The following is a 23288-nucleotide window of genomic DNA, read 5'->3' as shown; positions in this document are numbered from 1 at the left end:
GAAGCCCATTATGTTATGTTCGGGAACTCGGCAAGGCAATGGGCCTATGGGACCCTTGTCCCGTCTGAGTTTATGGTTTTTTTGTGGGTTTTCCTTTTAAAACAAAAATTTTCCCCTTTCTGATGAGAACTAATGAATTTAATGCCAGTTTCACCCTCCAAAGTTTGCAAATGTCCTAACTTGACCCTCCAAACTGCAAAAGTTTTTATTTGGTCTTCCAAACTGAAAAAGAGTTGCGAACTGCCCTCCATCCAAAAGTAACATTTCACTCAATAAAAGGGCTGAATGAACAAATCAACTCTGGCAAACTTTTCAATTTGTTATTCCTTTTTCATCTTATAATATTACCTTTTTTTTTGGGTGCTTTTGTTCGACTCTTTCAAATAAAAGTTCTTGCTTTTCATTTCATTTCACTCCACCCATCCATGGCCTGCATCCGGTGTTTACTGACAAGGGAGCTGAATACAATTTGGCTAAATCTTGATTCATAGTTTGCCCACAGAACAGGGAAGAAAAAAAGTAATTAACCCCTGTAACAACCTACTACTTTTTCAGTACCCAACCCCACGACTAACTTCTGTTCCCTCAACAATAAGCAATGAACTTCTCGACAGGAGTTCTATGCGCCATGGCCAACTCCAGCACTTTTGCCCCTTGCCTTCTCTACCATCATACTGTTGTTGTACGAGTAATGCATCTCTAAAACTTCCTGCTTTCTGTTAGGTTGTCGATGAGGAGGCACGTGATAAACCGACTTCCATTCGTCTGACTATCAGCAAGCTTTGTGTGCGGTTGGAGAATTGGAAAACCAATTGGAACCTCCCTCTTAAGTTCCAAGATGAGGCCACCTTCAAACTGGATCACCATATGTAGAATAGAACCCTACACTCTATCCTTCTAATAAGGTTGCACAATACTTCTTCAGCCATGCAGAAGCAGACTTCAGAACACGAAGCTCACCACTAAGAAGATCATGAGCCATTTGTCTCCTTAAAGCATGTTTTCTAACCAAGTTTTGAGAGGTGGATGGTCCCAGAGACTGTACATAGCCACCAGTAAAAAATTATAACATGAACTTGCCAAACCAACACACAGATTACACTGCACAAATTAAAGGTTGAAACGTTTAGTACTTTGAAGAAAAAGCTCTTCTCTGCTAGTCGCCTGTTTATTTAATAATCAAATAGTAGGAACATACCAAAAAGGCAAAAGTGAAACGACAGAAGTACATGCCTCAAAAATGACCTAAGAATTTTTGGCCAGCCATGTTGTACAAGTCCTTTTCCTCGATTTCAGTTTTCAAAAAGTATCCTAAAACAGAATCATGATAGGATCATAAAGGGAAACTCATGGGTCAGAAGTTATTATCACCTTGATACATGCATCATATTCATTGATTTGTTCAGTTATTTTTGAGTGTATCAACTCATGTGCTTCAATCTCCCTGCTTTTGTTTTTCAAAGGACTTCGAGCCAGCCTACCATCGCTTTGTGCAGCTTCTGACTCCAAATCACTCAATTCTGAGATCAAATGGAAAAAGGAAAAGAGAAATAGATGCAAATCAGTCAGATCTAAGAAAAATAGCATCTTGCAATATCCAGATAGCAAAAGCAAAAAGACGGATTCAAGACCTTGAGCATTTGAACATAGTACACAAGCAAATGCACGAAAAGATTGTGGAATTCCCCTCCCTTTCTTAGAAGCAAACTTCACTTCCCTTCATGACAACCAGGCTTAAATGAGATCAAGCAAAGTCATGTGCTGATGCTGGCAATGGAGAAACTTCTCAGGAAGAGATTGTTGTTGCAAACATTTAGATACAATGAGCTCATATTTAGAAAAAAAACAAGCACATACGTTTGAAAATCTGAAGTTTGATGAAGATGAAATGTCTGAGAAGAACTCCTTGATATTTTTTAGACAACTTATGTTTTAGAGTGCTAATCTTTTATTCTGTTCATATCTTTAGTGCTCCCAACACATGGCCTGGTGGAAGGGATGCACAATTTAAATGTCTAAATTTAATACTCAATCGCATCAATTCTTGAAAAGCATGTTAGTGAATCAATACCAACTTGATTGTAAATAATTTCTCAGAAGAGCTAAATTCATTGACATCTTTAATGGCTGGTGCCTTGAATCTCTGCAGAAGTTCCAACTTCATCTGAAAAAGATGATAGTGCTGAGGTATATTGAGCTCAACTTGAGCCTGAAAACAAATAAATGTCAATCATACTTAGCCAGGCCAGCCAGCTCACTAGATCATTAAAGCAGTTAACCGGTAAAAAAGACAACGGAAAAAGCTTCTCATACTTAGAACTTCACAAATTCTTAACCACTATTAAACATAAATGACATGCAACTAGGTCTCGTGACATATGCCACATATGACTGCTAGCTCATTAAAAAATAAGTACATGTTGATCTGGATGGAGAGAACAGATGTGTATACCTTTTGCAGTCTGTGATTAGAAAGGGTTATTTGTGCCAATCAAATGCCTCAAACATAGTGAAATCTCTCACAAGATCTAACTTTTGGTTGGTCACAAGATGAAACTTTAACTATTAGTAATTCAAAACACAGGATTACTGTAAAAGCACTGGCTCCTGCAGTCAAGTGGACAAAAATGGACTGCAGATGGCAGCAGTAGTAGAATTTAAATGGAAACCGAACTTGTGTTTCAGTGTAAACATGTTTTACACCTTCATAGAAGTTATCATGGTCAGACAATATAATTATCTATATGACATTAGAACCAAATGCGGACATATCACGCCTTTCTCATTGTATTGTCAAGATGGTTTTTACCACTTCTTAGGTACATCCAACCTGTGGATGCATGGATTAAAGCCAGTGTATGAGAGAAGTACAAATTCAACCTCCAAAAATGTTGATATTCAAGAAAAATGACAGGCAACCGCAACCCTCGCCCTCACTCTGTTCCTCCCTGTTTCTCTCTAGTTCTTGAATACTAGGTATTAAGGTTAGCAACTTACTTTACACTAGAAGTCGCATAGACAGCAGGTGGAAAATCTAGGCAGAGTTTAAAATTCACAAACTCGAGTATCATAGTAATCTATTGGTAACGCACACTTCAAGCAGCAAAAGTTAAGAGAAAATCGCACACAAATGCGTAACAATAATGCCTGGAAGTGCCTCTGCTTCATTTCTTGCAAGATAATATCGGAAGATATCCGAGTCTCAAATTTGAGGAGGCTAACCTGGTCGTAAATGTTGTAAGGAACTGTGAAGCCAAAGTCCAAAACTAGGCTACTGTTGGAAAATTTTCCATAACTTATTAGCACCTGGTCAGAAATGCGAAACCATTACCTCCAAGCAACTGAACATTAAGAAACTAAAGCAGTTGCCAGCTGATAAATATGATTCAGCAGGCACCTATAACAGAATCAAATAGATGGTAAAACATATTCAATGAGTTGACATATGAATACATCACCATACCTGATCACCAGGGCTGTAATCACGCTCAGCAATGACCTGCACAAAAATAAAAGCCTACTTTAACATAAAATAGCTAAATCACATTTTTGAACTTTTCTGGAGTCACGTAATCAGTTATGAAATATTTGCACAAAAGAAATACCTAGAATCAGGTTTGCAGTGAAGAAGAATGAACAGGATAAATAGTACAGTTCTAAAATGACACACCAGAATTGAATCAAATGTCCAAATAGACCTGTGTAAAGACTCAAAGACAGGTATCTTGTCAAGCAAGATATCAATTAGCTTGAATTATGAGATTTTATTGTAACAAGTACCTTAAGTTTACACTGTTAAGTCAGTAACAAGAATTTCATGCTGTGCAATTGGCAAATGGGTTAAAAAGATGGTAGTTCTACCAGTAAAAATGTTTGAAAAATCATGATCAAAATGCAGAGAGAGAGAGAGACCTCTGAGAGCTGTTTTCCTTCATGACTCATAAGACATGCCTCTGAAGTACCATCATGATTTAGAAAATCTGCAAATGGAATCTAAACAACACAACAATAAAAGCAATTGATCACTGTTACTTGGCATATAACCAATTTTCATCACAGAAACAGTAAACAAGTGTACTACAATCTTTTGACAGCATACCATCGAGACACCCCTCGAGCTTTCCCATGCTCGAGATGTAACTGGAATGTCAAGAAAGAGGTCATCGCCAAATGTTCGAGTCCATAAAACTTAAGGAAATGAAGAAACATAAAATCACCAACTCAAAGTTCAAGGTTTACACAATGTTGTTATTTTAATCCTTATGGTGTCTCAACTGTGCATTTCCTGTTGTGGGAAAAGAGGGAAGCAACATGATATGGATGAAACTGGTGAAAAAATGGCTGCTAGACTAGTCAGTAAACAAGAAAGAAAATGTTCATATTTTTTCTAAAACAAAATTAATTCATACGTCCAGATATATTGACAACTTCACCAATGTCTAGCTTTTATAGACAGAAAAGAAAAACCGAACGACAGAAATCACTTGTGTTTTACATTTGTCAAAATTTACTCAAAATTCAGAGTGATAATTTAAACTGAATAGATCTAAAACTATCTTTGTTTTATAAAAATATTTTTGGAGCCTTTTGTCTTAGCAACATATATAGGAAATATGAGTTATAGACTGCCTGACTTACAAGAAGATGATGACTTTAGATATAATTCAAATTTGAAGGTCAGAAACCAGAATCAAACAGCAAACCAGAAACATCTTTTGCAGAGAAGTTTAAAGAAATGGTGACCAAATCAACAGAAATTAAATGTGATTATAACAGGATAGGTGTATTTGGAACAAAGAAGAAGTTAGCTTTTCTTTATAGGATAGTGGAACTGTCATAGAGACAGGAACAAACTCCATAACTAAAAGTAAAATTCGATAATCAGTACATAGACACATTGATAACAGCAACAGAATTGTACCTAAAGCATGAGCATAAGCAAAGTCCTTCAGAGAGACATCTTCAAAACATTGAGGGAATTGATCAGTGGCCTGAAATTAGAGACAAAGAAAACAAATTGGTTAAGTACTACTGCTAAAGTCAAATTATCTAAATATCAAGGCATACTAATGAGACAACATCATCTTTCATCATACTTTTTGAAACTTGAAAAATTAAAAGGATGTTATAGAAGGATGTCAGAAACAAAGAGAAGTATCCATATAACGCTATGGTACTTTTTCTCCTTATCAATACAGAGGTGCTTGGATTAACTAAAAATGATTGACAGCAGGACATGTTGGGACTAGTACACAAAATAGTCCAAAAAAAGGTTCACAACCATTCATCTCAAGCAAATACAACCATTAGAATGCCCATTGAGCTGCAAAAACTTTAATGGAGACAAGTTTCAGAGGTATCAATGGCAGAAAATAACCCATAGTAGATGCACAGTGGCTTGTTAATAGGAAAGCAATCAACAAATAGCAACAAAAATATTAACTGGTTTAATTGCCATAAACTGCTTTTCAATGTGATTCCTTTGTTTGATGGTCTCCTGGTATATAACACTTTGTCTAATCATCTCCAGTTCATCATCACTCCAGAATATCTGCAGCAATTTCAATTGTCACCGAAACATCATACCTCTTGAACATCAGAATAAAACTGCAGATAACTTACAAGACATAAAAGAGAAAGACATGTATATTCACTAATACCACATGAAAGATAGTTTGCCTGTGCATATGAGAGAGAGAGAGAGAGAGACCCCAACATTGCCATCTTAAATGCTCGTAAATACCTGGGTTCTTGAGATGTCAAATGCGCTGGGTCATATAATGGCAAAATTTTGTTGAATTGAATTCACCAAATACATTTGGTAAAAAAATTTCCAGGACAACTAGTACGACAAGAGATATGGATCTTAACAACACCATCCAGTACTATAAGGTTATATTTGCTAAATTAGTACGACTATGCCCTTAACAAGAGGGAAGCCATTATATTTGATCTACCACTAAAACAGAAGAATTCACCAATCACCAGTAGTACAACTTAACTCTTTCTATGAGAGAAACTTTAGCTATGTGTTTGATGGTAAGAATCCAGAATTGAAGAAGTAGTTTACGACTAAAAATGCTGTGGGCCCCACCCACAAAAACACCAATGACCAGTGAAAGAAAGCAAAGCACATATTTGAAAGGCAAGAAGGTTGAAGCTATCATATTTTCTCTGTATTTTAAAACTGCCAGTGGTATTTGTTTCATTAAAAACAAACTACATCATCTAGGAAAAGAAAGAGCATTTACAGTGTTATGCATTTCAAAAGGTTGAGGAAGCCGGCGGATATATGGAGCCCATTCAGATTTCTGAAGATGGAAGTAGAAAAGAAATCAGATTTTCTGGCACAACATGTGGTAAGTATAAAAATGGATTTGCTGATAAAATTGAAAACTCAAAATATTGCTGAACAACCTGACCCATTTTCTGCTCATGCAGCAGGAGTAGAGCAACTTTTGAGACACTGCTAACTTCATCTCCAAACAAAGAACAAATTTCCGGAGGAAGATTATCTGGTGCTAGTTGCTGCAGAATCAGTTAAGAAACTTAGCAAACCACCTTAAAGTCATACTCTTAACTTACCAGGAGAAAAAACTAATAAGCAAAAAATTCAGTATCTGAGTTGCACCATAGAACAGAATGATTTAGATCAATTTAGTGTACACTCGGGAAAAAAAAAAAAAAAAAAAAGTGGTTAGCAGATAAAACAACAAATTATGATTTTTTGAAGTTTGTCAGTCCACTTCACAATTTTCAACGTGAATTCAACATCTCAACGCATTAAGCACTCTCAAAATTTAAGTCAAAACTTTTCTATGAACGTAAACGCTTTCCCATTCAATCTTTTTCAGAAGACCTAAATACCACGCTGTAAGGAACTCTCAATATGCAGTCCCCAGCTTGTATGGGCTTGGAAGCATATAGTGCCCTGCATTCAAAGATGCAGCATATTTATGTATATCAGATCATAATTTTCCAAAGGAACAACTAAAACTAAAGGCAAATTCTTAGTGTGAGTTGGTTAACGCAAGTCTGAAACGAGTTACAGCAGCAAATTGAAACAGTTATAAAAAGTAATTGATCTGTTCAGAAAATAGATATACTAGGATGAATTCACAAGCATTGGGGGCAGAAGCTAACTTGCAATGTACCTTCCATGTGCAGATTTTCCAATGGAAAGCGTGGACGATATTTTTGTACATGCTTTTTGCTCCAACCACGGCAAAAAATCCTCATCACATTCCTCGTCAATGTAGCTCCTACATGCCTAAGCCATTGGACTCAATATCAGATACTACTGCGTTGCTTCTTATTCAAGATAATTCTTACGCAAGCCAACAAGCCCAGAAATTTATACATCATTTATGTAGTTTTAGTAATGTAGAAGCTTAAGACAACACTTTCTTTTAAGTACGTATTACGGGAGCTCAAGCAAGAAAAGAGAGAGAGAGAGAGTAAACGAATCAAATCAGAAAGAAGATAATAAGACGGAGATAGTATGAATATCGGAGGCGAACCTTATCCGAAGAAGTGGAGAATTTGAGTTTGGGGCGGTGGCGAACGGAAAGAGTGAAGAAAGGACGTCGAGCTAGAGGGCACCAGGTATATGTGAAATTAGCTGATCCAACTAGTACTAGCGTCCGCATTTTCCGGCCACGCAAAAAAGCTTTCTTGTACCCCGACTCCGAGTCTGATGTGTCTATTAAACGGACAGTGGCTTGTTTGCCTTTCGCCTTTGGCGGGGAGGTGGAATTCTTGGCACGACTCAACGAGTAATGTTTAACCCAACGAAAATTCCAGAAAGGGAAAATCGTCCAAAACGTCCCTCACATTTTGTAAACTAATTTTTTTCGTCCCTCACTTTTAAAAATATAATTTTATGTCTCTTACATATTCACATCGGTCAAATTTAATCCCTAACTAGATTTCCGATCATTTTTTGGCCGAAATCCATCATGTGCAATGCACGTGATCATTTTTTAAGGGTGAATTTGTCAAATTATATTTTACATAATTTGATCTATAGTCCTCCACATTTTATAAAATAAATTTTTTCGTCCCTCACATTTTATAAAATAATTTTTTTCATCCCTCACATTTCACAAAATGAATTTCTCTATCCCTCACATTTCAAAAAATGAATTTTTCATTTCTCACTAATTATGTGTGTGAATACATTTTTTTTAAACACATGTATATGTCTATTTGATTTTGTTTAATAATAATAGTATAAACACATGTATGTAATTGGACCCAACTTGTGGGTTATCTTCTCTTTTTGTATGATTATGACTAATATTTACCAATAGAATCTTAATTTGCATATTCTTATTGTATTTTGACCGAAAATAGCTTTATTGGCCAACTTGACAATAAATGTAAGATTTTTTACTAGCTAATACCAGATAAAATCAAATGATCACGTATAATATATGGTATTCATATTGTTAAGTGAAATCAAATAGACACATACATATATTTATGCTATTCGTATTATTAAGCAAAATCAAATAGACATATACACGTGTTTAAATAAAAATGTATTCACACACATATATTTTTTTTAGGGTTTCCCTTACACACATAATTAGTAAGGGGTGGAAAAATTCATTTTTTGAAATATGAGGGATAGAAAAATTCATTTTGTGTAATGTGAGGGATAAAAAAATCATTTTATAAAATGTGAGGGACGAAAAAATTTGTCTTATAAAATATGGAGGATTATAGATTAGATTATGTAAAATATAATTTGATAAATTTACCCTTAAAAAATGATCACGTGCCTTGTACGTGATGGATTCCGGCCAAAAAATGATCGGAAACCTAATTAGGGACTAAATTTGACCGATGTGAATGTGTAAGGGATATAAAATTACACTTTTAAAAGTGAGGGACGAAAAAAATTATTTTACAAAATATGAGGGACGTTATGAACATTTTCCCTTCTAGAAATACATATTTTGCCAATCGTCTAATGTGGTAAACAATTGTAAACCACAGTTGTAGCAGATTATCCACACGTAAATTAACTACATTTTGATTTAGTGGCTAGAATTCATCGCCGAATCTCTCAGAATAATGTGAAAACAAGAAAACATCACAAAAGTGGTGTTAGCTTTGGATTCCACTTTAAAAGTCGTCGCAAATGGCCTATGAGGTTTCATAAAAAATTGATTTAAATTTCATATATTTTTATGCCAGAATGATTTTTTATTTTTAATTTTACAAAAATAAAAGGAGATTCGCCGCAATTTGATTTAAATATCACATTTTTTTTTGGCTGGAACTCCTTTTAAAAAAAAAAAAAATCAAATCGTTCTCTCTTTTTTCTCGTTACCTAAATTCTACGCCTTTCTTATTACAAAATAAATAACTTTTACTCCTCCTAAACTTTTTTTCCTTTTTTTTTCATTGAAATGTAAAATCTCACGCAGTCATCATCCCATCTTCAATTCGTCTGTTAGAGAGTGTATGTGTGGCATCTATTGAATGAATGAATATTCATGCTCTTAGGGCTAAATTACGATCTTAAATTCAACAATTCATAAATTCTTGTAATAGAGGAAACAAACGTTGATCTGAGAGAGTGACTATTAATTCAATGAATTAATTCAATGGTGTTGAAGTTGCCCCATAATGTAATCAGTGCATAAACAAACTTATTATGCATATAATTACTCTATTGTGTTTAGTATTTATGAAAGTAAAGATTGAATTGTAAAAATCACAAGTTCTACAAAAACACTTGCAAATGACAATTTATGTCTTTATCTTTTTGGAACCAAGGATAGTTATGGGCTAAACCTTGAAATCACGTGGCTTCCCAACAAAATTATGGTCAGAAATCAGATACTGGATTAGTAATCAGACTATTGTAAAGTGTGTGAGGAATCACAATATATTAATTGTTTTTTGAGCATAGAGGGATAGAAAAGCGATAAATTGCAAATCCAGGGGCCATTTCTGCAAAGTTCAAAAACTATAATCAGTGAAAATCCAATTCGCATACTGCCATGTCAGCGATCCTCTTTCAAGCTATAAACTCACAATCCTCACCGTTCAATTGGTAATCAACGTTCTCCATCACTTAAATTCAACACTCGACGCGGATCATTCCCAAATGTGTTCCTCGCTATAAATGACTCCAGTCACCGGCCCATCCTCTCAAGTGAAGTCTCTCAATTTCATTTGTCTTCATCTAGTTCGCCGCTTTTCTCTTTCAGGTACTTTTATCTTTTTCTCTTTCGTTCCTTTCTTTATCTGATTTGATGGTGGTTTCTCTCTCTCTTTCTCTGTACCCAGCGTGAAATTTCATAGCAATTTTTCGTGATTCTTCATATCTTAAAAATTTTACTGGTTTCTAATCATGCGCTGTAATGCTGATATGAAACAAACAGCTGTGATTGAAGATGTCGGGACGTGGCAAGGGAGGCAAGGGCTTGGGAAAGGGAGGAGCAAAACGTCATCGTAAGGTGCTTCGCGACAACATTCAGGGAATCACGAAGCCGGCGATTCGCCGTCTGGCTCGCAGAGGAGGCGTGAAGCGTATTAGCGGCCTGATCTACGAGGAGACACGCGGCGTCCTCAAGATCTTCCTGGAGAACGTGATCAGAGATGCCGTCACCTACACCGAGCACGCTCGCCGGAAGACTGTCACCGCCATGGATGTCGTGTATGCTCTCAAAAGGCAAGGCCGTACCCTCTATGGGTTCGGCGGTTAGGATAGTTCTGTGAAGTAATTAGGGATTCTGATTTGGTCCCCTTTGTAATTACAAGTAGTAGTAATTTTCTTTTCGGGGAATATGTCATGGTCTGGTACATTCTCTCTTTCGGTTACGTCATGGTTAATGGATGCGTCGTTGTTTGCTGTTGGAAACGAAAATCGCGTCTGCTCGAGATTCTGTGCAATGGACTTCGATTCGTCTGTGATTCGTGCATTTATCACGTGATTGAATTTACTGGATGACAGCAGCTGAGATATGTAACAGTAAGTATTTTCAGTAGCTAAACAGTTCTAAATCCAAGAGTTTTGCTGCATTTGACTGGTGCTCTTTTAGGCATGTAGCGATAATCGTAGAAGACAATTCATTGGTCTAGGGAGTTTGGTGAACGTGAACACTTGATCCTAAATCTTAATAAGAAAACTGCAGCCTGCACTAATTCGTTTCATAGACTAGACCCAGAGGTAAGAAGCGGGAGCTAGAAGGCAGGAATGCAATGAATGACTAAAAATTGTACTAGTGGTACTAGCATACTACCAGGAGAATAGAATTGATTTTTGAAGCAAGAATGGAGTTTCGGCAACTGTGATGACTAATCACTATTCTTGCCCTTAAAAATGAATGGAAAAATAAATACGGAGTCGCGATTTGGATGAGCTTGGGATTTTGCTCTACTCCAAGGAATGCTTGATTATTAGCGTCTGGCCAACAATTTCCCACCGTCTGGACCCTGCAATTCATTAGTTAGTGACCCATTAGATTATTATATCAGTCCCAACTTGCACACCGGCCAAATTTCTAGGCCTTCTTTAGGCTGATGTTTACTCATGATTCAATTTTAGGCTAGTGGTGGCTGGGTTAGCCCAATGTTTATTCATGACTCAAATTCACACCAGCAATGGTTGGGCTAAGCCCAAAACCTTGGTGACATGAGTATATTTTAATGCAGTGCATTTACTTTGCGGGCCCAATGCATAGTTGCCCAACCCGATGCAACATGCTAACCTGGCGACTAAAACCAAACTGCTACTGAAACCAAAACGTTTACATGTTATCAGTGCACTTCGAATGGTCTCTGTCGATTAACCCTTGACTCATTCGCTGTTGTTGAAAATCCACCGTCCCCATCTTTAATTATGATGATAACAATAAAAAGGAGACAGCAAAGGCGTATTGACCGATCTAACTCAGACTGCCGTAAGCGCACAGGATTTGGCATCCAATAAAAAAAAAAATCAGGAGACACAGGATCCAGCATTGACGCATTCGTCTTGGCCCAAAGGCCCCAGACCCAAAGGCTTAAGAAAGGATCACACAGCCGGTGGGGCCCTCCCGCACCTGCTAGTTGCGCACGTCGCAAGGACTCAACTTCCACGTGTCAACATCTGATTCACGGATTTAATTAAGCTTGCGTGACATTTCCGCTAACCCCGCGATGAATAAATTTTTTTTGAAAAAATTCGGATGGAATAAACAAAACTTGCCGCCACCCACTCAGAACGGCCAGCCAGCACGCACAAGATAAGCATCTCGCTGATTCTGATTTCTAACCACTCCCACGCAAAAGTCAAAAATTGGCGATAATTTACAAATTAAGAAGAAAAATAGCACCACCACCACCAGTACTACCGGGTGGTGGTATTTTTTATTTATTTTACTTGGAGGAGGTGAAAACCTGAAAAATTAATAAAGCATTATCGTATTCAATTCAATTGGACCAGGACCAAATAATTCAATTAATAGTGGGGGGCCCGCCGGGCGGGGGGATATTTCTACGAAACCTAATCAATCATTTCAGTTCCAATCAAACGATAGAAGATAGGAAATTACCTGGAAACCACCACAGCATTATTATTATTATTAGTCATTACTGCTTTCCCACCAGGCGAGGCCACCACTACGCCACTTTCTCCTGTTTCATCTCTCTCTTTCCCGATTCTCTTCCCCAAAGTCTTTTGTCTTCTTTTCTTTTTTCCTCTCTTTCTTGCTTGCTTTCCTTTTTTCCACACCAGGGAAAGAAAAAGAAAGATACGACATTATTAGCTGTCTAAAGGTTGTTGTCTTCTCCTGTGTGGTTTCTCGGTAGATTTTTTCCCGATTTCTCGATAGAAATATGAATGTATGCGATATCAATGAGTTTTTGGTTTCTGAATTTGATTAGATTTTTGTGCTGTACACGGATCTAATGCTAGCTAATAGCTCGGAGGTTCGTGTTACCTGTGTCTCTGTGTGTGTGTGTGTGTGTGTGTGTTTTTTTTTTGGGGGAAAAATGCAATCGATGCCCAGATTTTGTTTGTTGTTCTGTCTGAGCCAAAATGCTTGTCCATCGTTCATCACCTTGGCTGTCTTTGTCCGGGTGTGCCTGTCGGTGCCATCAAAATTTGATCTTTTTGGGGCAGGTTGTATGCTAGGAGAGGAAGTCTGGTGATTTTCTGGAGGTGTCTTGGGGTAGAATCATAGTTTCTGGGATTATTGGGATTTTCTTTTTAATCAGCTCAAGTAACTTCCACTCGGACGAAATTTATCATCTAAAAATTTCTTTTTTTTTGGTTTCTCAAGGAAGGGAAAAGGATTATTGGGAAATTGCCATATAATTTTCTAAACTATTTTAGTAAAGCTCCTATTTTGTCAATTTGTGATTTTTTTTTTTTGTTTCTGTGTTACAAAATGATAATTGATTTCGATTGCTTTGATGATTCTGTGAGGAGCTATGCTTTCGATTATGGTTTACCGTTTTAAATTGTTGACCTCTAGCTTTTTCTTTGGTTTTTAAACCAGCAAAATCCCATCTCTGATTGCAAGGTGTCTGGCTACGTGTATCATCCGTTAAGGCCATCCCAACTAGCTAACTGGAATTTACAGGAGCAGAATCGGTTGACACCGTACGGCTTTTGAAGTATCTCTGATGTGCTTAGGCACTTGGTTTTAGAGGTTTCAGCTAAAAAGAGATTTTCTGACTTGTGCCAGCTTTGAACTGATGCCTGTTTCTGGAAAAGAAGAGGTTAATCATCTGTTTCCTATGTTGTTATCAGCACTTGCTGTTATTCTTTGTTATTATTGATGATTGGTCACCGTTTGCAGCCTCGGGTCCTTTCCCGGAAGTCTTCTACTGATATTTCTGCAGGTATCCCTCTGAAGAAAAGGAGGTTCTTGTTGTCCCCGCCGTCGTCTCCTCCTCGTGAAGAAGTAGTACCCGAGGTAAATGATTTGAAGAAACATGAAGAATCTACCCCAGACACAACGAACAAAGAAAAATTTGTAACAGATTCTACAGAGAATCAAGAATCTTCTTTAGAATTGAAGAAGAAAGAAGCATCTAGTGCAGATGTGACGTATGGAGAAGAATCTGGTTTAGAGCAGGCGAGCAAAGAAGATTCTGGCTCAGAATTGGGGAGCAAACAAGAATTTGGTTCAGGTTTACAGGACAGTATTGCATCTAGGCCTGGTTTGAAGAACAATCAAATATCTTCCTCAAATCCAGGACCTTCTAGTATAAATGTCGCTGTCAGATCTCCCGAAAAATCGGATGCTAGTAAGATTAATCTCCTAGAGGTTAAGAAAGAATGTGTTTCTGCACCAAACGCCAACTTGGATAATTTAGACACAGACGTTTCTGGAGTCAAACTTCCGGAGTTGAGCCCTATGTTTAATTTGGGTTCTGCAAACAGGGTCGAGAGCAACACGGATCTTCTTTTGACTGGAAAACTAGCAAGCTCAGGAGTTCCAGGAACCCCGGTGGGTGCTGCTTTGGTGAGAGTAAAGAAAGAGATGCACAACAAACTAGTGGAGGATGATTTTAAGCTCAAACTTGCTACGGGTTTGGGGAATAATGGTAAGTTGGCATTGGGACCGAAGGAATTTCTTATTCCTGGTTTGAATGTAGATCCTTCTCTGTTGTCCTTGTCTCTAAGCAAAGAAAAACATGTTACAGAAGAGAGGAGTGGTGATACTAGCTTAAAGGGTGATAGCAAATCTGAATGTGCTAATCGATCAAATTGGGATTTGAATACCACTATGGATGCTTGGGAGGGATCTATTGGTGATACTACTTTCCAAGGTACTATTGGTGGCTCTGGTAAGACAATTAGCTTGAATGATCGAAGACTATTAAGCTCTAATTCCATTGTCAACGTTAGCAGCGTGAAGGAGAAACAGGTTAATGCAACAAGGGAGCCACGTTCCAGTTTTCCAAATTCTTCTGTACAGTTGATTAAACCTTCTGAGGACTCACTCCGTCTGACTCTTAGTTCCTCTTTTGGGAATGTGGATTTTGTCCGAGAGCGCACTGGTTTATCAGCTGAAGTAGCTCCTAGGATGGATATTTCCACAAATCGGCATAGTGGATTGCTCTCAACTGAAGATAAGAAATCTCCTGGTGTCAGCGTAGTCAAATTAGAACCTAGTGATGAGAATTCCAAAAATAGTTCTGTGGGAACGATCAAGAGATCTGTTGAATTATCGGATTTCAATGCTGTGAAAAGGGAACCTATTGAGAAGCACAATGCTGAAGCTGTTAAATTGCTAGCTAGCAGCCCCCAGGACACAACTGAACAAAGGTCTATTAAACCTGAACCTACTAATGAAGTTAGTCAGGAACTCTGCAGGACATCAGATTTGAGACTACAACAATCAATTCCAATGTTTGTCCACTCTCAGGAGAGTTTTTCTTCTTCTTCTGTTTTACCAACACCTTTGACGCCCCAAAAGCCTTCTCCTTCAAGAATACCTACTTCTTCTGATTTATCTACAAGTGCAGATGTATCAAATCAATCTGAACGTTCCACTCATACCAAAGAACCTCATATGGGTAGTGATGGCTTTCTTCAAGCTCCTGCAGATATGAATCCTAAGACTGCGCATCACAGGGTTAGAGAAGAAAATATGGCTGCTCATAAGATGGGTAATAATGAGGCAGAGGACATGAATGTTGATCATCCTGAGCTGAAAAGGACAAAGGAACATGTGCATGATTTACGTGCACATGGTGAGGGATCCGTGAGTGATGAGGAGAAGATAAATATATCAGCTGAAACAATGGAAGATGAATCTTATGGTTCTGAATGTGAATCAGATGGTAAGCAAGTTGTGGTAAGCAAGTTTTTGCATGGTAGAGTTGGGAGAGATGATGATGATTATGAAGATGGTGAAGTTCGGGACCCCTTAGAGAATTCAAAAATAGAGGAGCTTACTGCGGATGGAAGTGCAGATAGTGCTAAGCATGGTGATTGTGATAATAAACATTGTCCTTCTGGATTTCCAGGTGGTGATACTTATACCGACCAATCCTGTCTTGTGCATAAAGAAAATGACTTGAAAATTCATGACAATACAGCTGTTGATTGCATCAAGGAGAGTGTTGGCACAGTTTCTAACAAGAATTGTGAACAGCTTATGGCTAAAGATGGTCATTCAGATAAACTTCCATTGGATGGAATGGCTACAACTGATGCAGACGAGGAGCCATGTAGTTCCTCCCAAAGGAAATTACTTGAGCCAACAGGTAAGAAATCTTCCCAAAAGAGTATTGAAAAAGATATGTCCTGTGATGGAACAACTAGTTCAGGCATTAGGACAGTACCAGCAGCAGGTGAGCCCAAAGTTCAAGTTGCTAAAGCAGTTAACACGGATGAGAAGCCTGATTCATCTCTTTCAAAGGTAGAAGATTCTTTAAATGGTAATAGTGCTGCTAAAAATTCTACGAGTGGGGGTAACAAGAGCCGCATTATCAATTTACCTCGTGCTTCTGCAATATCTCCTTCTAAAACAAGGTCAATTCCGGATAGATTACTGTCGTCAAGAAATGGAAGAGGAAGGTACTCAGATCCTGATGGGGAGAAATTTATTCCACGAGGAAAGAGGTGATTATTCTCTGCCATTGCTAATTAATCATTCTTTTTTTACTTTTTTATGGTTCTAGAATTATTTTGTGATTTATCTGTCTTGTATTTTGCAGAGATGAAATTGACGCTGATAATCCCCATAGATTCCTTAGAGAAAGGATTCAAGATCAGTCTTTTAGAAACTCCAGATCGAATTATACAAGGGGAAGAGGGAAGTTTTCTGGTCGCTTAGATACTTCACGAGGCGAGTGGGGTTCTAACCGTGACTTCGCTTTTGGAAGTTACAATGATGACTATCGGTTTACCAGGAACAAACATGCTGCTGCCATTGCTGATACTGAGCTTGAATGTAATGACTTTGTTATTCCACCCGATGGTGCTTCTTTGAGTATTGGTAGAGGAAGGAAATCTTTGAATGACGATTTGCCTTCATTTCGACGTCCATCCTCAAGGAGGTTGTCTCCTGGAGGTAGAGATGGTCCTGGCAGCAGGGAAATCCAAATGGTTCACAGAATTCCAAGAAATATTAGCCCTGGTAGACTTAATGATGATAATGGGGTTGATTTGGTTGGACTTCGTCAAGATGGAAAATATGCGAGGGATTTACCAGATGGTATTATAGAACCTGCATATACTCGTCCGAACTCAATGTATGAAGGTGGGAATACTCAATTTGTCCGAGGGAACAGGAACTTCTCTACATTCCAGAGGAGGGGGTTTCCTCAAGTTCGGTCAAAATCTCCAGTTGGATCACGAACACGCTCCCCTGGTCCATGGACTTCCCCTAGAAGGAGATCTCCTGCTGGATTTGGTGGACTTCAACAATTGGCTCAGCATAGATCACCAGCTATGTACAGGGTGGAAAGGATGAGATCTCCGGATCGTTCTTGTTTTCCTGAAGATATGGTTGCTAGAAGGCGTGGATCTCCCTCCTTCTTGGCTCGGCCTTCTGATGACGTTAGGGATGTAGACTCTGCAAGGGAGCATGGTCATCCAAGGCCTATAAACTCCAGTAGGAGGAGCCCATCTGATCGGGTTTTCAGCAGAAGCACTAGGAGAGTTGATGTTTTGGAACCTCGAATTAGGACAAGTGGTGATGAGTATTTTGGGAGGCCAGTACCTTCTGGCAGATTTCAGGAATTTCATGGTGAAGGAAGTAGTGAGGAGAGAAGAAAGTGTGGTGAAAGCCGGGGATTGATTCGTTCTTTTAGACCTCCATACATTAGTGACAGTGATAATCTTCGGTTCCAACTGGACGATGGTCCCAGGCCTTTCAGATTTTGTTCTGAAGGTGATGCAGATTTTGTTGGAAGGGGCATCAGAGAAAGGGAGTTTGATGGGCGGATGAAAGGTCGACCTGTTGCTGCTCCTAGACGAATTCGAACTATCGAGGATCAAGAAGGAAATTACAGGGAGAGTGGGCAGGTATGGCATGATGATGGGTTCAATGAAGGGTCCGGATATAAAAGGAGGAGATTTTGACACAGTTCTTCAATGTACTGGAAACAGGCATCTTCATGGCTGAATTCCTGCTGCTTAGGGCAGGCATGAAAACCATGGTGCGTAATGGACTTTGGGGATTCGCAAGAATGCTTGACATGAAAATTTGATTGCATGAACTCCTATGCTTTATCACTGGGCAGGGACTTGGATTGTTTACCAGCATTACATTAGTTGAATTGCTAGATTGAGATGTTTAAAGTTCATGCTGATGAATGCGACCAGCGGAAGGCACTTTTGTCAACTATGATATATGTGTCAAGGTTATAACTAGAGCTGTGTGTTTCTCTGCAGAGATTGATATTTCATGTCCTGACATGAAATGGATGCAAACGGAATCGTTGAATGCTTATCACGTTGATGGTGATGCAGGATGGTATAAGATGATATTGAATCCTTTATACTGTCTCTATAGCTATTTTAAGCATTTGTGTTCATCAAAGTCTATGGCTCATTTTTTCTGTCAAGGGGAAGAGAGCAGATGGAGAACACTAAATGCCGGATTTAGGTACTGCTATGGATGTATAGTTGCTATTTAGGTTTTACTTTGCAGGCCCTTCGACATAGAATTTCACTGTTACAGAGTGGAGTACTCTACAAGCTTGAACGATTTCGGGCAAAATGCTAGCTGGTTGCTATTAAAACCGGATACGTAAATATGTCGAACAACCATTTCCCTCAGCTTTTTATGCAAAATATCACCTAAGTTATTGGTGGATGGTAGAATTGCCTATGGTTTCAGGTCAAGGAATGTGTCAGCTGAAATTTTCAGCCCTTGTAACTAGTTTTTACTGAGGCCGAAGCGTTCTCTCAGCCTTACAGAAGGTAGATAAATTTCTGGTGCTTGGGTGGGGCGAGACAAGGCTCAAGGACTTTGGTCTTTTTGTCTTGTGATGCTTTCTGTGCGCATTTAATTTTTGATCCGGGTTCTTGCCATTTCACATGGACTCTTTTCTCAAGGCAACACAACGTTGTGTTCATATCTTGGGATTTGCCACGGGAGACAGCTAAGGTTTGCTATGGCAACGAGCTGGATTTCCCAGCAAAAGGTGTTGACGCCTTTTAACTTGCACTAGTAACGTGTTTGAATTCTCAAATTCCACGACGGAAGGTTAGATAGAGAGTGTAATAAGATGGGGACTCAATGAGAGAGCATAATTTTTCTCAACTAGTACTTTTTACCGCATGTTGATGGCTCTTAGCCCTCCACCGCCCAAGTTAAAAATTAGAAATGAACACGGAGAAGAAACCTGAAAGATCTTCAAATTTCTTCAAGGTCTTTAAGCAAAAGTTCTGAAGATTGTCCATTTTTTATCAGCGGGGTTTAGTTAAGAATTTAGTACATTGCCAAGATTATTGAAAGTGGTTTCCAGGATGTCGTACAACATGAAATGCTCAAAGAATAGCACTAATGCTTTGGCTGATGTCCTCTGTGGTGATAGGCAAACACACCTTACTTCTGTGGTGATAGGCAAATACACCTTACTGGTTTTAGGAAGTTAAGGGTATAAGAAGAAATTTTTACCCAACTGGAAAGCTTACGTTGAAAAGTCGGCATAAATGTGTACCTAGAGACTGCAGAGTAATGCACCTAAATAGAAAAAGTATGCACCTAAACCGAGCGATGAGAAGAACATGAACATAGAGGGCAGAAAGGATTCTCGTGCTGATGATGAAGGCCGGTTAACCACAAGTTGTAACCAAACTCGAAAGCTCTGTGCCTTAGTCATTGGGGGTAAGTAGGTTTGGCAGTCACAGATCCAAGTCTCAAATGATCAACGGTGAATTTTGAGCTCATTATTGATTTGAGCCCACATGGGTCTGTTTTTCTTTATGCAAAACTGTTTATAAAACGTACTGAATACTATTAAAGATTCAAATAACTAGGACTAGCGTCTAAAGCCAATTGGGTCTGTTCTCGCCGGTGACGTGAAGCACCACTTACCCGACGTCGTTCCAACCGGTTATTTAGTTAAATGAGTTTTCCTGCCTCTTTATTATTTGACTAAATTGTGGATGCCAATGGGCGGGTCACATAATTGTCTACCAGTAATTTGATTTCTGATAGTTTCGAAAATACTAGTACTATCTTTGAAGTAAAAAGGAAGTATGTAGATTTTCAACAATGCCATATCCGTTTGGCAACTACTTATTGGGCCTTTAGGTTCAAATATCTGCAATATTAGTTACAAAGGTATTCGGCTAATCCGAGCATGACTAGTAAATCTGAGTCGCGAGACAGCATTATGATACAAAAGGTTCGGAAATCAGGAATGTATAGGCTGATGGCCGGTCACGAGGAGGTGCTAGAACAAACGACAATCTGCGATGATACACAATAATGAATTAGGGTAACTACAAGACTATAAATTCGTAGTAAAGCATTTTGCGTACCTCAGGGGGTGCAGAGTGCACATCGGTATCAGGAGGGAAAATAAGGATGAAATTGCCGTCAGGTTTCTACAATAAATTAAATTAATAAATCCCATATTAATGTTAAGATGAAAAGCTAAAAAAAAAAAACTAAAAGAAACCACTACTGAAAAAATAAAAGCAATTTCTTCGGTTACCAAAACGCTCTTGCACCCATTCGGAGGGTGAACCTCTAAGTAGTCTGTCTAACCCCTAAAATCACAACCAAATATAAGCAAATTAATAAAATGGAAAAATGGCTTAGACTTTCAATAATTTTACTTAAACTAATTTCGTTCTCAAATTAATAAAATAGAAAAATGCTCTTATTCGCTAGCTAATGGCAGAGCTGGCCATGGACGTTTATATTCTAGTTGCAAAACTGTTTGGATTAGCTGTTTTTGGAGGTGTTTTTGAAAAATTTTACTGTAACAGAGTTTTAGAGTATATTTTGGGATATTTTTAGAAAATATTTTGAAATATTTAAGAGTAGTAGAGTTTTTAAAATATATTTTGGGATATTTTTTAAATATTAAAAAAATTTAGACTACTTTTTAGAGTACCTTTCAAAATACTTTTTAAAATTTTTTATAGTTTTTGAAAAATTAGTTTTTGAAAAAACTGAAGGATCCAAACAGAGCCATACATCTCACTCAGTAATTTCAAAGTTAAAGTATATAAAGCATTTAATCAAACATGAGATAGTCATAAAGAAATATGGCCATTTTTTTTGTCAAATTATAATGTTATCGAATGCAAATTATTTCCAATCAAAGTAATTTTGCCTCAATTACATTTGTTACAGCCAAATTAACAAATAAATTTAACTAACATCACAACAAAACATCCAAATATCAAGTTTATTCAGTCCAAGTAAAAATGCTTTCAAACAATTTGAAGGGAGAAAGGAGAAGGAGAGTATGTCGAAGGGAAGCTCTTGATTGTGTAAGATTGTTGAATAAGCAGTTAACATAAATTTCGTAAGTATGAAGAAGACGCAATCTAATAATTGAAGAAAAAAATGAAGTATGATTTAGACTATGATTGAAGAAAATTGGGATTGTGACATTGAATAAGTAAACGCAATAGAAAAAACTTCATTGAAGAACGTGTCCTTGTTTAATAGAAAAACTTTTATTTTGTTTTAAGAATAATCCTAGCTTGTAATTCCTCTTTTGCCCCTAACTTAGTGGTCATTTTTGTGCCGGAAACAAACTAATTGGTAGCGCCACCGTGAAAGGATATAAATGGCCACTAAATTTAAATTAAGAGACTAAAAAATCCAAAGTAAAAGATTTGAGGACTGAAATTGACTTAAACAAAAATGTCGAATAACTGAATTAGGCATTTTCTCTTCAGCAAACAAAAATAAAGTAAAAGTGCAAATTACTAGAAACTAGTAGAAACTGACGTGCATTGTTTTGCCGGTGCTGGAGGAGACTCAGACTTTCTGATAGCTTCAAATAGATTAGATTATGTCGCCTCCAGCTGGCGGCTTGACAAGTTGTACAGAAGACCAGCACCGGCAGAGCCGACCTCCACATTAGGTATCGAGTTTGAGAAAAAATGACTTTGCAGTGTGTTTAAAGGTAGGATTCATTGTTTTGATTGTGGAAATTGTCTCTTAGTTGTGTGTTGTATATAGTTTTATATTGTGTGATGAAAAAATTCTCTGATTCTGTTGTGGAGATGAAAACAGAGACTATATATAGGGACACAATTGAAGTGGAATTAAAACGGTGGAATTGAGATAAAAAATGGCTAGATGGGAAAGGGTGAGGTCGGGAGCCAACCTACGACGTTGTTCTAATAAGTATATTTTATTTTATTTTGACGTTTTCACCTTCAGAGATTTTTTACGTGTTTTGGATTGATTCACCAATGATGGAGGAGATATGTTCGAGTAGATTAGTTTGCACTCCCTCTAGTAGCTTGGTAGATATGTTGTACAAAAATCTAGTACCGGCAAAACCTAACAGCAGGTTATGTGCTTCGATTTTGAGCAAAAGTGTTTTTGTAGCATGCTTAAATTTTGGTTTCATTGTTTTCTCTATTCAATGGAATTTATATTTTGGAAATTCTCTAGTTTTGTTTTAGCTGATGAAAAAAATTTGTCTAGTTCTATTGTGTAGATGTAAAAATATGGAGCATTTATAACAAATGAAAAAAGAGAGAATAATTTTTTCCCTTCTCTTTTTTTAAAAAAATTATCAAAAATTTCGCCTCTTTTATCAATTTCGTTTGTTTCTATTTTTCTTGATCTTAGCAATAGATGAGTTACTATTCTTATTGTTTTTATCTACAAATCCGATACCTTCTGAAATTAGGTTGGTAAGTTTTTTGAACTGAATTTTTTAACAACTATTTTTATATGAATTTTTCATCATCTTAATCTAACAAGGATGAGGTGACTAATAATATTAATAGATATTTTAATAAGATTGCAAACCAAATATTTTGAGAAAATATCTTTCAGGTTGAGAGGTGAAATTTCTTACTTAATTTTTGTGATATAGTATGAGGAGTAATAAGCTTTAACAAAAGATTGTAATAAGTCTTTGGATGGAATATCAAAGGAAAAAAGAAAGTATTGAAACAAAATATGAAGATAAGATGCAAAAAAAATCATATATCTAAAACCAGATATCAGGATAAGAGATGATGTTAAGTACATGAAACAATATGGTAAAGTAATTTTTGCCAGGAAGTATACTATACACCAAGTTTCAATCAAATTTCTATTATATAAGATATTCAATGATCATGGGTTGTGATTTTTGTACGATAAGAATAAAAATGACATTTCTCCAAT

At 37.5% G+C, this 23288-nt stretch overlaps 3 protein-coding genes across 9 annotated transcripts; 2 read left to right on the top strand and 1 right to left on the bottom strand.

Annotated features, from left to right (window-relative positions):
- Window positions 1-377: 377 nt before the first annotated feature.
- On the bottom strand, window positions 378-7766 carry LOC113730578 (ribulose-1,5 bisphosphate carboxylase/oxygenase large subunit N-methyltransferase, chloroplastic-like). Of its 4 annotated transcripts, none has more exons than XM_072073993.1 (15): window positions 7521-7766; window positions 7155-7270; window positions 6868-6931; window positions 6418-6528; window positions 6252-6311; window positions 5444-5551; window positions 4922-4991; window positions 4100-4188; window positions 3913-3993; window positions 3464-3499; window positions 3223-3306; window positions 2076-2209; window positions 1632-1717; window positions 1372-1520; window positions 378-1101 (listed from the first exon to the last, which is right to left on the bottom strand). In XM_072073993.1, the coding sequence occupies exons 1-15, from the start codon at window positions 7647-7649 to the stop codon at window positions 991-993; spliced, it is 1428 nt and encodes a 475-aa protein (XP_071930094.1). In that variant the 5' UTR covers window positions 7650-7766; the 3' UTR covers window positions 378-990. The 4 variants fall into 4 exon arrangements, with proteins under 4 accessions (XP_071930094.1, XP_027111140.2, XP_027111141.2 ...); XM_027255339.2 differs by having other exon boundaries at window positions 378-1039; window positions 7521-7764; XM_027255340.2 differs by having other exon boundaries at window positions 378-1039; window positions 4100-4140; window positions 7521-7763.
- A 2323-nt stretch (window positions 7767-10089) lies between these two features.
- On the top strand, window positions 10090-10885 carry LOC113723520 (histone H4). Its single transcript, XM_027246576.2, has 2 exons — window positions 10090-10226; window positions 10401-10885. Exon 2 carries the CDS (start codon window positions 10413-10415, stop codon window positions 10722-10724), a length of 312 nt encoding a protein of 103 aa, XP_027102377.1. The 5' UTR covers window positions 10090-10226; window positions 10401-10412; the 3' UTR covers window positions 10725-10885.
- Window positions 10886-12448: 1563 nt separating this feature from the next.
- LOC113730569 (uncharacterized) lies at window positions 12449-18782 on the top strand. Of its 4 annotated transcripts, none has more exons than XM_027255315.2 (4): window positions 12449-12777; window positions 13503-13725; window positions 13806-16582; window positions 16678-18782. In XM_027255315.2, the coding sequence occupies exons 2-4, from the start codon at window positions 13702-13704 to the stop codon at window positions 18044-18046; spliced, it is 4170 nt and encodes a 1389-aa protein (XP_027111116.1). In that variant the 5' UTR covers window positions 12449-12777; window positions 13503-13701; the 3' UTR covers window positions 18047-18782. The 4 variants fall into 4 exon arrangements, with proteins under 4 accessions (XP_027111116.1, XP_071930092.1, XP_071930091.1 ...); XM_072073991.1 differs by having other exon boundaries at window positions 12535-12777; window positions 13527-13725; XM_072073990.1 differs by having other exon boundaries at window positions 12535-12806.
- The last annotated feature ends 4506 nt before the right edge of the window (window positions 18783-23288 follow it).

This window comes from Coffea arabica, chromosome 2c, assembly GCF_036785885.1.
Source record: "Coffea arabica cultivar ET-39 chromosome 2c, Coffea Arabica ET-39 HiFi, whole genome shotgun sequence".
Taxonomy (NCBI): Eukaryota; Viridiplantae; Streptophyta; class Magnoliopsida; order Gentianales; family Rubiaceae; genus Coffea; species Coffea arabica.
The sequence above is the reverse complement of the archived record's forward strand: the minus strand, read 5'-3'. Positions and strand labels throughout refer to the sequence as shown.

Excerpts from the sequence above, each read along its gene's own strand:
- LOC113730578 (XM_027255339.2), bottom strand. The coding sequence starts at position 7,649 with ATGCGGACGCTAGTACTAGTTGGATCAGCTAATTTCACATATACCTGG. Across the intron at positions 3,994-4,099 it reads GCTCGAGGGGTGTCTCGATG|ATTCCATTTGCAGATTTTCT; the intron begins GTATGCTGTCAA and ends TGTGTTGTTTAG. Across the intron at positions 1,521-1,631 it reads ACTATGTTCAAATGCTCAAG|AATTGAGTGATTTGGAGTCA; the intron begins GTCTTGAATCCG and ends ATTTGATCTCAG.
- LOC113723520 (XM_027246576.2), top strand. The coding sequence starts at position 10,413 with ATGTCGGGACGTGGCAAGGGAGGCAAGGGCTTGGGAAAGGGAGGAGCA.
- LOC113730569 (XM_027255315.2), top strand. The coding sequence starts at position 13,702 with ATGCCTGTTTCTGGAAAAGAAGAG. Across the intron at positions 13,726-13,805 it reads CTGTTTCTGGAAAAGAAGAG|CCTCGGGTCCTTTCCCGGAA; the intron begins GTTAATCATCTG and ends CACCGTTTGCAG. Across the intron at positions 16,583-16,677 it reads TTTATTCCACGAGGAAAGAG|AGATGAAATTGACGCTGATA; the intron begins GTGATTATTCTC and ends TGTATTTTGCAG.